This window comes from Oncorhynchus gorbuscha, linkage group LG18 (assembly GCF_021184085.1).
Source record: "Oncorhynchus gorbuscha isolate QuinsamMale2020 ecotype Even-year linkage group LG18, OgorEven_v1.0, whole genome shotgun sequence".
Taxonomy (NCBI): Eukaryota; Metazoa; Chordata; class Actinopteri; order Salmoniformes; family Salmonidae; genus Oncorhynchus; species Oncorhynchus gorbuscha.
The window spans coordinates 81,591,073-81,607,616 of NC_060190.1; the positions used below are offsets into that span (position 1 = coordinate 81,591,073).

Below are 16,544 nucleotides of genomic sequence, written 5' to 3' on the forward strand. Positions count from 1 at the left end.
GAGAGTCAGAGGGAGAGAGAGAGAGTCAGAGGGAGAGAGAGGGCTAGGGAGAGGAAGACAAAGAGAGGTGTGGTGGTGAACCAACCCGGGATGACATTGTAGTTAGTCTGTCTCTCGTCAACACTCTTATATGACTCAATGAAAATAGACGCTCCATCGTCTCCTCCGGCGTTGGCTGGAAGGCTCCCCAGCCTCGTCAGACCCAGAGGGGTTTGAGATCGCTGGTTGTCCCTGTTCCCCCTGGCTCTCCCCTGCCTAGGCCCTCCTGCCTTCCTCCTCTTCCCCCATCCTAGCTCTCCTCGCTGGGGCTGGTTGAACTCCGGGCCCCCTGGTTCCCATGGCCCTCTCCTCCTCCTCCTCCCCTGGCCAGCCAGCACTCTCTGGTCCTGGGCTTCAGCTCCAGACACCTCCAGATACAGGTAAACCAGGAGCAATAGAGAGAAGAGAACCCAGCGCTCCATAGAGGCTCAGGAGAAAGTCAGGCTAGTCTGTAGAGTAGAGAGAGAGAGTAGAGAATTACTTTATTAAGCCCGACTTGGGAAATTGTTTTATCCCAGCATGCATTGTCAATGAATTACAATGACAAGACATGATTAAAATATATATAATAATAATCTTATGAAGGCACCATGGTATCCCTAAAGAATAGTCTGATTTCAGTGTTGTTTTCTATCCTACTCTGGGGAAAACAGGCAACAACATCTTCCAATAGGAAGACCTCATAAAACAGTTCATCAATTACAGCTTCATGGCTGTGGGTAACACATCGGATCGAGGGGTTTAGATGCCTGTAAAGCTGATATAGAGAGCTGTGGGAGACTGCGTAACAAATGGCACCCTATTCCCTATATAGTCCTATTCCCCCCATAGGAATCTGGTCAAAAGTAGTGCACTACATAGGGAATCATTTTCCATTTTTCCAAATTGTGCCGTTTCCACATGCTATACCTCCATAATAACAAGCCTCTGGTCTCTAGTCCCAGTCAGACAGACAGTAGAATACGTGGACAACTACAAATACCTGGGTGTCTGGTTAGACTGTAAACTCTCCTTCCAGACTCACATTAAGCATCTCCAATCCAAAATTAAATCTAGAAATCGGAATCTCATATATATATATATATATATATAATCTATATCGCAACAAAGCCTCCTTCACTCATGCTGCCAAACATACCCTCGTAAAATGGACTATCCTACCGATCCTTGACTTAGTCTCCAGATTTATCTTGGCCAGGTCGCAGTTGTAAGTGAAAACTTGTTCTGAACTGGCCTACTCAACAAATTGGATGCAGTCTGTCCCAGTGCCATCCGTTTCATTACCAAAGCCCCATAAACTACCCACCACTGCGACCTGCATGCTCTCGTGGGCTGGCCCTCGCTTCATATTCATTGCCAAATCCACTGGCACCAGGTCATCTATAAGTCTTTTCTAGGTAAAGCCCTGCCTTGGCTCACTGGTCACCATAGCAGCACCCACCCATAGCACACACTCCATCAGGTATATCTCACTGGTCACCATAGCAGCACCCACCCATAGCACGCGCTCCATCAGGTATATCTCACTGGTCACCATAGCAGCACCCACCCATAGCACGCGCTCCATCAGGTATATCTCACTGGTCACCATACCAACACCCACCCGTAGCACACGCTCCATCAGGTATATTTCACTGGTCACCATACCAACACCCACCCGTAGCACACGCTCCAGCAGGTATATTTCACTGCAAAAATCACTGAAGGTGGTGTCTTATATCTCCTTCACTAAATTTAAGGATTAGCTGTCAGAGCTGCTTACCGATCACTGCACCTGTACACAGCCCATCTGTACACAGCCCATCTGTACACAGCCCATCTGTACACAGCCCATCTGTACACAGCCCATCTGTACACAGCCCATCTGTACACAGCCCATCTGTAAATAGCCCATCTGTACACAGCCCATCTGTAAATAGCCCATCTGTAAATAGCCCATCTGTAAATAGCCCATCTGTAAATAGCCCATCTGTAAATAGCCCACCTGTACACAGCCCATCTGTAAATAGCCCACCTGTACACAGCCCACCTGTACACAGCCCACCTGTACACAGCCCATCTGTACACAGCCCACCTGTACACAGCCCACCTGTACACAGCCCACCTGTACACAGCCCACCTGTACACAGCCCATCTGTAAATAGCCCATCTGTAAATAGCCCACCTGTACACAGCCCACCTGTACACAGCCCACCTGTACACAGCCCATCTGTAAATAGCCCATCTGTAAATAGCCCATCTGTAAATAGCCCATCTGTAAATAGCCCATCTGTAAATAGCCCATCTGTAAATAGCCCACCTGTAAATAGCCCACCTGTAAATAGCCCACCTGTAAATAGCCCACCTGTACACAGCCCACCTGTACACAGCCCATCTGTACACAGCCCATCTGTACACAGCCCATCTGTACACAGCCCATCTGTACACAGCCCATCTGTAAATAGCCCACCTGTAAATAGCCCATCTGTAAATAGCCCATCTGTAAATAGCCCATCTGTAAATAGCCCATCTGTAAATAGCCCATCTGTAAATAGCCCATCTGTAAATAGCCCATCTGTAAATAGCCCAGCTGTAAATAGCCCAGCTGTAAATAGCCCATCTGTAAATAGCCCATCTGTAAATAGCCCATCTGTAAATAGCCCATCTGTAAATAGCCCACCTGTACACAGCCCACCTGTACACAGCCCACCTGTACACAGCCCATCTGTAAATAGCCCATCTGTAAATAGCCCATCTGTAAATAGCCCATCTGTAAATAGCCCATCTGTAAATAGCCCATCTGTAAATAGCCCATCTGTAAATAGCCCATCTGTAAATAGCCCACCTGTACACAGCCCACCTGTAAATAGCCCATCTGTAAATAGCCCATCTGTAAATAGCCCATCTGTAAATAGCCCATCTGTAAATAGCCCATCTGTAAATAGCCCATCTGTAAATAGCCCATCTGTAAATAGCCCATCTGTAAATAGCCCATCTGTAAATAGCCCATCTGTAAATAGCCCATCTGTAAATAGCCCATCTGTAAATTGCCCATCTGTAAATTGCCCATCTGTAAATAGCCCATCTGTAAATAGCCCATCTGTAAATAGCCCATCCAACTACCTCATCCCCATACTATTATGTTTTGCTCCTCTGCACATCTATCACTCCTGTGTTTAATTGCTAAATTGTAATTATTTTACCACTATGGCCTATTTATTGCCGTACCTCCCTAATCTTACCTCATTTACACACACTGTATATAGACTTTTCTATTGTGTTATTGACTGTATGTTTTGTTTACTCTATGTGTAACTCTGTGTTGTTTGTGTCACACTGCGTTGCTTCATCTTGGTCCAGGTCGCAGTTGTAAATGAGAACTTGTTCTCAACTAGCCTACCTGGTTAAACAAAGGTGAAATAAAATAAATAAAAATGAGGGAAATCGCGTCATCAAAGCACGACGTATGTTTGTTGTTGTTGAATCCTGAAACCTCAACTAAAGACCTCGGTTTAAAAGACCGTGTTTTCCTATACTTTAATTTTATTTTGAATCCTGCAGCTCTGTTGGCCTAAATTGCTGTGAGCGCTGCTATGTGTCCCGGGATCTGGCCAGTTTCGGCATAGGGGGAGAGACGTGAAAGCCTGTCTGACTCACCGGTCTCAAATGGAGGTCGCTATTGAACGTTTCCAGCGCTGCAGGAGCTGTGTTTACTTTGCTTTGTTCCGGGACAATGTGGACCGCGCTGACTTTCAATGTAGCAACTACTAACGCATACTTTTTCTTTTACCCCAGTAGCCGGACGCCGCTCTGGTCTGTTCTCGACCCAACCAGCCATGGAGGTACGTCACTTGCCGTGGAAGTTGAAGAACGCGTCCTCTGGCAACGGGGGTCTCCATGGAGATGTTGAGCCCGGATCTGACACAGGCCAGAAACAGCTTTGCTGCCCTGGATCCAGAAATGCCCTTCTTCCTTGGGGCTTCCCATTCAATATCGGGTCCGGAGGTACCTGCGTCTTCATCCTCGGTTGTGTCTCCCTCTCCGGTGGCTTCTACCGGTGGCTTCTACCTCGGGTTCAAATCCTCGGAGCTCCCAACCTCACCAGACCGTGAGGCTGCCTGAGAGACCGGCCCATTCAACATCACCAGCTGTCATTAAGCAGCTCTATGGTGAAAAACATCTCGGTTCTCAAGGCAAAACCTTGTGCTTACTCAGGAGTACAGGACATCACAAGGCTGATTCTGACTGTTCTACCACAGATGCCGGGAGCATGTCAAGGTTTTTGTTCGTCGATTTTTTTTATCCCAGAAAAAAATCAGCCTCATTTAACATATCGTTATTTCTACACATTTTTGCTTTTGTGAATTCGTTTTTTTTGTGTCTGTTTTGTTCCATCCTATGTTTAACACTCTCCTCCTGTTTCTCTCTGTATGCAGGGCGATAAAAGCATTTCAGGATGGGCTCTATATTGACCCCAGTTTCTCCCGAGCCACAGAGATCCACATGAGACTGGGCCTCATGTTTAATGTCGTGTCGTGGTCCATGTCATCAGGAGCCCTGAACATTTGAAAATAGATTTTAAAAGAACTGATTTTAGCATTAAAAGACTCCAATAAATGGCCAATCAGGTCCAGTACCTTCGTTGGGCCGCAGATGTGAAAGATTCAGCAAACGGCTGGCGTTACACATCTGGCTAAAACACTACTGTAGCTCTGCTGGAGTCAATATTCTAGATAACTTTGAGACCTTCTGGAAAGAGAAGATACTCCACAGGAATGACAGAGTCCATCCGAATAATCTTGGCTCCTGGACATTTCAAGGCTGCGTTGAAACAATGACTGTTCGATGATCCAAGACCAGGTCAGGTAATCCCTACCATGTTGACAATGAGTTGTCATAATGCTGCATCAAATGTACATGATCTTAGGGGCATTGGCAGACACAATGTAAATCATTTGTGTGCCCCTAAATGCACCGAATTCCTCTGTTTATCCTACAGCTATTGTAAGCAGTAATCATGCGCCTATGAACCAGAGTTACACTGTTAGCACTGAGGCGGTGTGCAATAGTAGGAAGACCACTTTATGCAGCTCACTATCAACTCCAATGTAAATAATATAACAGTCTACCTCTGATAAGCTTCCCAGTAAAACATTAAAAACAATCAAGCAACCCAGAAAAGTGCTAAAAATAACCCATATTAACATATGTAGCCTAAGAAACAAGGTCCATGAAGTCAATAACTTGCTTGTAACAGATGACATTCATATTCTATCTCTGAAACTCACTTAGATAATACCTTTGATGATACAGTGGTAGCAATACATAGTTATAACATCTACAGAAAAGACATAACTGCCAGTGGGGGAGGTGTTGCTGTTTATATTCAGAACCATATTCCTGTAAAGCTTAGAGACGATCTCATGTTAAATACTGTTGAAGCAATATGGCTACAGGTTCATCTGCCTCACCTAAAGCCCATTCTGGTGGGAAGCTGCTATAGACCAAGTGCTAACAGTCAGTATCTGGATAATATGTGAAATGCTTGATAATATATGTGATATCAACAGAGCAGTATATTTTCTGGGTGATTTAAATATTGACTGACTTTCATCAATCATTCAAACTGTAACCCGTGCCTGCAACCTGGTTCAGGTTGTCAGTCAACCTACCAGGATAGTTACAAACAGCACAGGAATGAAATCATTAACATGTATTGATCACATCTTTGTGATCAGACAAATGATGCTACCCTCTGCCTATTGGCTACTTAGCTTCAAGCCTGTCTCAAAATACAACACTGCCCCTTTAAGACAAAAAAAAGCTTTTTACCTCACTTGCTTTTTTCTTCTTCTTTCAAGAGCATGTTTTGAAAGAAGCAATCACTCCCCTATTGCTGACTACAAATGATCTATAACTGGGCTAATAACTCACTAACTAGCAAAGGATATGAACAAATGTGGACACATTGCTAGATGTACCTCTTGTTTTGATCTCAAAATAAGCTTATCTACTCATGACCGCTCATGCTGTAAACACAGTCCAGTTCAAAGTAAATGGCACAGATCCATGCGTAGCAATGGCCTATTTGCATATAGGTCTACTGCAGCTCTTGTTGTAGCACTGAGTAGAAGAAGAAGAATGCACATTTTATGGCTTCTAAAAGTGTTGAATACAAAGCTTTGACAGTGTTGAGTAAGAACTTAAACATGAACTCAGTCATAAAAACAGATATAAACTGCTATAAAAACAGATATAAACTGCTATAAAAACAGATATAAACTGCTATAAAAACAGATATAAACTGCTATAAAAACAGGTATAAACTGCTATAAAAACAGGTATAAACTGCTATAAAAACAGGTATAAACTGCTATAAAAACAGGTATAAACTGCTATAAAAACAGGTATAAACTGCTATAAAAACAGATATAAACTGCTATAAAAACAGATATAAACTGCTATAAAAACAGGTATAAACTGCTATAAAAACAGGTATAAACTGCTATAAAAACAGGTATAAACTGCTATAAAAACAGGTATAAACTGCTATAAAAACAGGTATAAACTGCTATAAAAACAGGTATAAACTGCTATAAAAACAGGTATAAACTGCTATAAAAACAGGTATAAACTGCTATAAAAACAGGTATAAACTGCTATAAAAACAGGTATAAACTGCTATAAAAACAGGTATAAACTGCTATAAAAACAGATATAAACTGCTATAAAAACAGGTATAAACTGCTATAAAAACAGGTATAAACTGCTATAAAAACAGGTATAAACTGCTATAAAAACAGATATAAACTGCTATAAAAACAGATATAAACTGCTATAAAAACAGATATAAACTGCTATAAAAACAGGTATAAACTGCTATAAAAACAGATATAAACTGCTATAAAAACAGGTATAAACTGCTATAAAAACTAGTCATGGTTTTAAACATTCTGAAATCTTACAGTATCAACATCCATCCTGTCACCTAGATAACAGCTGTTAATACAGATCTACATCCATCCTGTCACCTAGACAACAGCTGTTAATACAGATCTACATCCATCCTGTCACCTAGACAACAGCTGTTAATACAGATCTACATCCATCCTGTCACCTAGACAACAGCTGTTAATACAGGATCTACGTCCATCCTGTCACCTAGACAACAGCTGTTAATACAGATCTACATCCATCCTGTCACCTAGACAACAGCTGTTAGTTAATACAGGATCTACATCCATCCTGTCACCTAGACAACAGCTGTTAGTTAATACAAGATCTACGTCCATCCTGTCACCTAGACAACAGCTGTTAATACAGATCTACGTCCATCCTGTCACCTAGACAACAGCTGTTAGTTAATACAGGATCTACAGCCATCCTGTCACCTAGACAACAGCTGTTAATACAGATCTACATCCATCCTGTCACCTAGACAACAGCTGTTAATACAGATCTACATCCATCCTGTCACCTAGACAACAGCTGTTAATACAGATCTACGTCCATCCTGTCACCTAGACAACAGCTGTTAATACAGATCTACATCCATCCTGCCACCTAGACAACAGCTGTTAATACAGGATCTACGTCCATCCTGTCACCTAGACAACAGCTGTTAATACAGATCTACATCCATCCTGTAACCTAGACAACAGCTGTTAATACAGGATCTACGTCCATCCTGTAACCTAGACAACAGCTGTTAATACAGATCTACATCCATCCTGTAACCTAGACAACAGCTGTTAATACAGGATCTACGTCCATCCTGTAACCTAGACAACAGCTGTTAATACAGATCTACATCCATCCTGTCACCTAGACAACAGCTGTTAATACAGGATCTACGTCCATCCTGTCACCTAGACAACAGCTGGTAATACAGATCTACATCCATCCTGTCACCTAGACAACAGCTGTTAGTACAGATCTACGTACATCCTGTCACCTAGACAACAGCTGGTAATACAGATCTACATCCATCCTGTCACCTAGACAACAGCTGTTAGTACAGATCTACGTACATCCTGTCACCTAGACAACAGCTGGTAATACAGATCTACATCCATCCTGCCACCTAGACAACAGCTGTTAGTTAATACAGGATCTACAATTATCTTGCATCGGAAAACAACTTCTAGAGAAAACAAAGACCTGTATTCCTTGAACAATCAGAATGGTTTCAGCTGTTTAACATACTTGATTTCGTCAGCTCCTGCCTCAATGAAGCAGTGGTCTCTGCCAAAAAGCAGTGTTTTGAGCTTTAGCGCAGAGGCAGAGGAGAATCAGTCCTGTTGAGGATTGGGTTTTATTTACTCCAAACTAGTTTATATTGTAAACAGATCCTGGGATATCTCAACTGTTTCCTCAACCTTCCCAGGAGACCATCCTTCAACAGAATGCCAGTACTGTTAACTCAGTGTTTAGTCATAAATAGTCCCTGGAATTGAAGCATTAAAACCCCTTCTTTGTCCAAAATGCCACCATATTCCCTATATAGTGTACTACTTTTGAAGGGAATAAAGTGCCCTTTGGGACACAAACCCTCCCTCCATCCTCTCAGAGGGGAGAAGAGAGGAGGGGAAAGAGGGAGAAGAAAGGACTGGAAAGAGAGAGAAGAGAGGAGGGGAAAGAGAGAGAAGAGAGGAGGGGAAAGAGAGATGAGAGGAGGGGAAAGAGAGAGAAGAGAGGAGGGGAAAGAGAGGAAAACATTGTGATTAACGTGACCCTCTGGATGACTAGGCTCACATGGAGGAAGGAACTCGAAACAAAGAGGGGAGGGAGGGAGGGGGGAGGGACTCGAAGCAAACAGGGGAGGGAGGGAGGAATACAGAGCTGACTGAAATAAAAACTAACCTAGAGAGGAAGAGACACTGAATGAGGCCATTTATAGACTGTAATAATGAAACCCACGATAGTTTGCCTCTTATTCAAGGCTGTAACAACTATTTTAACTTAAACAAGTAAATCCGTTTTTTTTTTTTTGAAGTCTTACGAAATAGTTGGATATGATGTAATGCTGACAGGATTTGTTGACAACATCAGAAGGAAAAAGACTTGACGTTATTCGATTAACCAGCAAGACACAGGAAGTGACTGTTTAAAAGCTGTTTAACTAACATTGCAGTGAACTAAAAGTTGATGCTCATCGCTTACATGAAAACAGAATACATGCTCCAGACAGGACAAGGATCAATACAAGCCTCACAATGCAGAACACACCCCTCACTGCAGCCGTATCAACACAGTAAACTTAATGACTAGCGACGGCCAGAAAGCGAAATAAAAGTGAGACAACCCAGTATACTTTACCAGAGGTTATAAGGCAGGCTGTCTGTACGGTGCAGGGCCAAGTCATTTATTTCCTCTCCCAAGACAGATGTAGGACAGTGTGCTCTACTCTGCCAGGCAGATACAAGTTTTAAAACAGACGGAGAGAAAGAGAGTGAGAGGAGCCTGCTCTGCTACGCTCAGCTCAAAGAGGTCTGGGGACGCCAAGGCTAGCCTAGCCGCAGTCAGAGTCTGAAACCTAAACACAGGGAGAGGTTACAAGACAGTGTAATGGGTTAGAGAGAGAGGTTACTTACTAGACTAGACAGTGTAATGGGTTAGAGAGAGAGGTTACTTACTAGACTAGACAGTGTAATGGGTTAGAGAGAGAGGTTACTTACTAGACTAGACAGTGTAATGGGTTAGAGAGAGAGAGGTTACTTACTAGACAGTGTAATGGGTTAGAGAGAGAGAGGTTACAAGACAGTGTAATGGGTTAGAGAGAGAGAGAGTGTTACTTACTAAACTAGACAGTGTAATGGGTTAGAGAGAGAGTGTTACTTACTAAACTAGACCGTGTAATGGGTTAGAGAGAGAGGTTACTTACTAAACTAGACCGTGTAATGGGTTAGAGAGAGAGAGGTTACAAGACAGTGTAATGGGTTAGAGAGAGAGAGAGAGAGTGTTACTTACTAAACTAGACAGTTTAATGGGTTAGAGAGAGAGAGAGTGTTACTTACTAAACTAGACAGTGTAATGGGTTAGAGAGAGAGAGGTTACAAGACAGTGTAATGGGTTAGAGAGAGAGAGGTTACAAGACAGTGTAATGGGTTAGAGAGAGAGAGGTTACAAGACAGTGTAATGGGTTAGAGAGAGAGAGAGAGTGTTACTTACTAAACTAGACAGAGTAATGGGTTAGAGAGAGAGAGAGAGTGTTACTTACTAAACTAGACAGTGTAATGGGTTAGAGAGAGAGTGTTACTTACTAAACTAGACCGTGTAATGGGTTAGAGAGAGAGGTTACTTACTAAACTAGACAGTGTAATGGGTTAGAGAGAGAGAGAGAGTGTTACTTACTAAACTAGACAGTGTAATGGGTTAGAGAGAGAGAGAGTGTTACTTACTAGACTAGACAGAGTAATGGGTTAGAGAGAGAGAGGTTACAAGACAGTGTAATGGGTTAGAGAGAGAGAGAGTGTTACTTACTAGACTAGACAGTGTAATGGGTTAGAGAGAGAGAGGTTACTTACTAGACAGTGTAATGGGTTAGAGAGAGAGGTTACTTACTAGACTAGACAGTGTAATGGGTTAGAGAGAGAGGTTACTTACTAGACTAGACAGTGTAATGGGTGAGAGAGAGAGGTTACTTACTAGACTAGACAGTGTAATGGGTTAGAGAGAGAGAGGTTACTTACTAGACAGTGTAATGGGTTAGAGAGAGAGGTTACTTACTAGACTAGACAGTGTAATGGGTTAGAGAGAGAGGTTACTTACTAGACTAGACTGTGTAATGGGTGAGAGAGAGAGGTTACTTACTAGACAGTGTAATGGGTTAGAGAGAGAGAGGTTACAAGACAGTGTAATGGGTTAGAGAGAGAGAGAGTGTTACTTACTAAACTAGACAGTGTAATGGGTTAGAGAGAGTGTTACTTACTAAACTAGAGTAATGGGTTAGAGAGAGAGGTTACTTACTAAACTAGACCGTGTAATGGGTTAGAGAGAGAGAGGTTACAAGACAGTGTAATGGGTTAGAGAGAGAGGTTACTTACTAGACAGTGTAATGGGTTAGAGAGAGGTTACAAGACAGTGTAATGGGTTAGAGAGAGAGGTTACTTACTAGACAGTGTAATGGGTTAGAGAGAGAGAGGTTACAAGACAGTGTAATGGGTTAGAGAGAGAGAGTGTTACTTACTAAACTAGACAGTTTAATGGGTTAGAGAGAGAGAGAGTGTTACTTACTAAACTAGACAGTGTAATGGGTTAGAGAGAGAGAGAGTGTTACTTACTAAACTAGACAGTGTAATGGGTTAGAGAGAGAGAGAGTGTTACTTACTAAACTAGACAGTGTACTGGGTTAGAGAGAGAGAGAGAGTGTTACTTACTAAACTAGACAGAGTAATGGGTTAGAGAGAGAGAGGTTACAAGACAGTGTAATGGGTTAGAGAGAGAGAGAGTGTTACTTACTAGACAGTGTAATGGGTTAGAGAGAGAGTGTTACTTACTAGACAGTGTAATGGGTTAGAGAGAGAGTGTTACTTACTAAACTAGACCGTGTAATGGGTTAGAGAGAGAGGTTACTTACTAAACTAGACAGTGTAATGGGTTAGAGAGAGAGAGAGAGTGTTACTTACTAAACTAGACAGTGTAATGGGTTAGAGAGAGAGAGAGTGTTACTTACTAGACTAGACAGAGTAATGGGTTAGAGAGAGAGAGGTTACAAGACAGTGTAATGGGTTAGAGAGAGAGAGAGTGTTACTTACTAGACAGTGTAATGGGTTAGAGAGAGAGGTTACTTACTAAACTAGACCGTGTAATGGGTTAGAGAGAGAGAGGTTACAAGACAGTGTAATGGGTTAGAGAGAGAGAGAGAGAGTGTTACTTACTAAACTAGACAGTGTAATGGGTTAGAGAGAGAGAGAGAGTGTTACTTACTAAACTAGACAGTGTAATGGGTTAGAGAGAGAGAGAGTGTTACTTACTAGACTAGACAGAGTAATGGGTTAGAGAGAGAGAGGTTACAAGACAGTGTAATGGGTTAGAGAGAGAGAGAGTGTTACTTACTAGACTAGACAGTGTAATGGGTTAGAGAGAGAGAGGTTACTTACTAGACAGTGTAATGGGTTAGAGAGAGAGGTTACTTACTAGACTAGACAGTGTAATGGGTTAGAGAGAGAGGTTACTTACTAGACTAGACAGTGTAATGGGTGAGAGAGAGAGGTTACTTACTAGACTAGACAGTGTAATGGGTTAGAGAGAGAGAGGTTACTTACTAGACAGTGTAATGGGTTAGAGAGAGAGGTTACTTACTAGACTAGACAGTGTAATGGGTTAGAGAGAGAGGTTACTTACTAGACTAGACTGTGTAATGGGTGAGAGAGAGAGGTTACTTACTAGACAGTGTAATGGGTTAGAGAGAGAGAGGTTACAAGACAGTGTAATGGGTTAGAGAGAGAGAGAGTGTTACTTACTAAACTAGACAGTGTAATGGGTTAGAGAGAGAGTGTTACTTACTAAACTAGACCGTGTAATGGGTTAGAGAGAGAGGTTACTTACTAAACTAGACCGTGTAATGGGTTAGAGAGAGAGAGGTTACAAGACAGTGTAATGGGTTAGAGAGAGAGGTTACTTACTAGACAGTGTAATGGGTTAGAGAGAGAGGTTACAAGACAGTGTAATGGGTTAGAGAGAGAGGTTACTTACTAGACAGTGTAATGGGTTAGAGAGAGAGAGGTTACAAGACAGTGTAATGGGTTAGAGAGAGAGAGAGTGTTACTTACTAAACTAGACAGTTTAATGGGTTAGAGAGAGAGAGAGTGTTACTTACTAAACTAGACAGTGTAATGGGTTAGAGAGAGAGAGAGTGTTACTTACTAAACTAGACAGTGTAATGGGTTAGAGAGAGAGAGAGTGTTACTTACTAAACTAGACAGTGTACTGGGTTAGAGAGAGAGAGAGAGAGTGTTACTTACTAAACTAGACAGAGTAATGGGTTAGAGAGAGAGAGGTTACAAGACAGTGTAATGGGTTAGAGAGAGAGAGAGTGTTACTTACTAGACAGTGTAATGGGTTAGAGAGAGAGTGTTACTTACTAGACAGTGTAATGGGTTAGAGAGAGAGTGTTACTTACTAAACTAGACCGTGTAATGGGTTAGAGAGAGAGGTTACTTACTAAACTAGACAGTGTAATGGGTTAGAGAGAGAGAGAGAGTGTTACTTACTAAACTAGACAGTGTAATGGGTTAGAGAGAGAGAGAGTGTTACTTACTAGACTAGACAGAGTAATGGGTTAGAGAGAGAGAGGTTACAAGACAGTGTAATGGGTTAGAGAGAGAGAGAGTGTTACTTACTAGACAGTGTAATGGGTTAGAGAGAGAGGTTACTTACTAGACTAGACAGTGTAATGGGTTAGAGAGAGAGAGGTTACTTACTAGACAGTGTAATGGGTTAGAGAGAGAGAGGTTACTTACTAGACTAGACAGTGTAATGGGTTAGAGAGAGAGGTTACTTACTAGACTAGACAGTGTAATGGGTGAGAGAGAGAGGTTACTTACTAGACTAGACAGTGTAATGGGTTAGAGAGAGAGAGGTTACTTACTAGACTAGACAGTGTAATGGGTTAGAGAGAGAGAGAGGTTACTTACTAGACTAGACAGTGTAATGGGTTAGAGAGAGAGAGGGGTTACTTACTAGACTAGACTGTGTAATGGGTGAGAGAGAGAGGTTACTTACTAGACAGAGTAATGGGTTAGAGAGAGAGATTACTAGACAGTGTAATGGGTTAGAGAGAGAGAGAGGTTACTTACTAGACTAGACTGTGTAATGGGTGAGAGAGAGAGGTTACTTACTAGACAGAGTAATGGGTTAGAGAGAGAGATTACTAGACAGTGTAATGGGTTAGAGAGAGAGAGAGGTTACTTACTAGACAGTTTAATGGGTTAGAGAGAGAGAGGTTACTAACTAGACAAGACAGTGTAATGGGTTAGAGAGAGAGGTTACTTACTAGACAGTGTAATGGGTTAGAGAGGTTACTTACAAGACCAGGCAGAGTAATGGGTTCGAGAGAGAGGTTACAAGACAGTGTAATGGGTTAGAGAGAGAGGTTACTAGACAGTGTAATGGGTTAGAGAGAGAGAGAGGTTACCTACTAGACAGTGTAATGGGTTAGAGAGAGAGATGTTACTAACTAGACAAGACAGTGTAATGGGTTAGAGAGAGAGAGGTTACTAACTAGACAAGACAGTGTAATGGGTTAGAGAGAGAGGTTACTAGACAGTGTAATGGGTTAGAGAGAGAGAGAGGTTACTTACTAGACAGTGTAATGGGTTAGAGAGAGAGGTTACTTGCAAGACTAGACAGTGTAATGGGTTAGAGAGATAGAGGTTACTTACTAGACTAGACCGTTTAATGGGTTAGATAGAGAGAGGTTAAAAGACAGTGTAATGGGTTAGAGAGAGAGAGAGATTACTTACTAGACAGTGTAATGGGTTAGAGAGAGGTTACTTACTAGACAGTGTAATGGGTTAGAGAGAGGTTACTTACTAGACAGTGTAATGGGTTAGAGAGAGGTTACTTACTAGACAGTGTAATGGGTTAGAGAGAGAAGTTACTTACTAGACAGTGTAATGGGTTAGAGAGAGAAGTTACTTACTAGACAGTGTAATGGGTTAGAGAGAGAGAGGTTACTTACTAGACAGTGTAATGGGTTAGAGAGAGAAGTTACTTACTAGACAGTGTAATGGGTTAGAGAGAGAAGTTACTTACTAGACAGTGTAATGGGTTAGAGAGAGAAGTTACTTACTAGACAGTGTAATGGGTTAGAGAGAGAAGTTACTTACTAGACAGTGTAATGGGTTAGAGAGAGGTTACTTACTAGACAGTGTAATGGGTTAGAGAGAGAAGTTACTTACTAGACAGAGTAATGGGTTAGAGAGAGAGGTTACTTACTAGACTAGACAGTGTAATGGGTTAGAGAGAGAGGTTACTTACTAGACTAGACTGTGTAATGGGTGAGAGAGAGAGGTTACTTACTAGACAGAGTAATGGGTTAGAGAGAGAGGTTACTTACTAGACAGAGTAATGGGTTAGAGAGAGAGGTTACTTACTAGACTAGACGGTGTAATGGGTTAGAGAGAGAGAGAGGTTACTTACTAGACTAGACAGTGTAATGGGTTAGAGAGAGAGAGGGGTTACTTACTAGACTAGACTGTGTAATGGGTGAGAGAGAGAGGTTACTTACTAGACAGAGTAATGGGTTAGAGAGAGAAGTTACTTACTAGACAGTGTAATGGGTTAGAGAGAGAAGTTACTTACTAGACAGTGTAATGGGTTAGAGAGAGGTTACTTACTAGACAGTGTAATGGGTTAGAGAGAGAAGTTACTTACTAGACAGTGTAATGGGTTAGAGAGAGAGAGGTTACTTACTAGACAGTGTAATGGGTTAGAGAGAGAGAGGGGTTACTTACTAGACTAGACAGTGTAATGGGTTAGAGAGAGAGAGGTTACTTACTAGACAGTGTAATGGGTTAGAGAGAGAGGTTACTTACTAGACTAGACAGTGTAATGGGTTAGAGAGAGAGGTTACTTACTAGACTAGACTGTGTAATGGGTGAGAGAGAGAGGTTACTTACTAGACAGAGTAATGGGTTAGAGAGAGAGGTTACTTACTAGACAGAGTAATGGGTTAGAGAGAGAGGTTACTTACTAGACTAGACGGTGTAATGGGTTAGAGAGAGAGAGAGGTTACTTACTAGACTAGACAGTGTAATGGGTTAGAGAGAGAGAGGGGTTACTTACTAGACTAGACTGTGTAATGGGTGAGAGAGAGAGGTTACTTACTAGACAGAGTAATGGGTTAGAGAGAGAAGTTACTTACTAGACAGTGTAATGGGTTAGAGAGAGGTTACTTACTAGACAGTGTAATGGGTTAGAGAGAGAAGTTACTTACTAGACAGTGTAATGGGTTAGAGAGAGAGAGGTTACTTACTAGACAGTGTAATGGGTTAGAGAGAGAAGTTACTTACTAGACAGTGTAATGGGTTAGAGAGAGGTTACTTACTAGACAGTGTAATGGGTTAGAGAGAGAAGTTACTTACTAGACAGTGTAATGGGTTAGAGAGAGAAGTTACTTACTAGACAGTGTAATGGGTTAGAGAGAGGTTACTTACTAGACAGTGTAATGGGTTAGAGAGAGAAGTTACTTACTAGACAGTGTAATGGGTTAGAGAGAGGTTACTTACTAGACAGTGTAATGGGTTAGAGAGAGAAGTTACTTACTAGACAGTGTAATGGGTTAGAGAGAGAGGTTACTTACTAGACTAGACAGTGTAATGGGTTAGAGAGAGAGGTTACTTACTAGACACTGTAATGGGTTAGAGAGAGAGGTTACTTACTAGACTAGACAGTGTAATGGGTTAGAGAGAGAGGTTACTTACTAGACTAGACAGTGTAATGGGTGAGAGAGAGAGGTTACTTACTAGACTAGACAGTGTAATGGGTTAGAGAGAGAGAGGTTACTTACTAGACAGTGTAAT

At 41.9% G+C, this 16,544-nt stretch overlaps 1 protein-coding gene across 3 annotated transcripts in view; it reads right to left on the reverse strand.

Annotated features, from left to right (window-relative positions):
• Positions 1 to 9,513, reverse strand: part of LOC124003763 (extracellular matrix protein 2-like) — a 68,006-nt gene extending 58,493 nt beyond the window's left edge. Inside the window, exons 1-2 of one of the 3 annotated variants that reach the window (XM_046312316.1) lie at positions 9,337 to 9,513; positions 86 to 488 (exon numbers count right to left, since the gene is read on the reverse strand). In XM_046312316.1, the coding sequence (XP_046168272.1) occupies positions 86 to 461 (376 nt within the window). In that variant the 5' untranslated portion in view covers positions 462 to 488; positions 9,337 to 9,513. Of the gene's footprint in view, positions 1 to 85; positions 489 to 3,675; positions 3,811 to 8,223; positions 8,413 to 9,336 lie in introns of those variants that run through there. The other 2 variants (XM_046312317.1, XM_046312318.1) reach the window with 2 other exon arrangements.
• Positions 9,514 to 16,544: the final 7,031 nt, after the last annotated feature.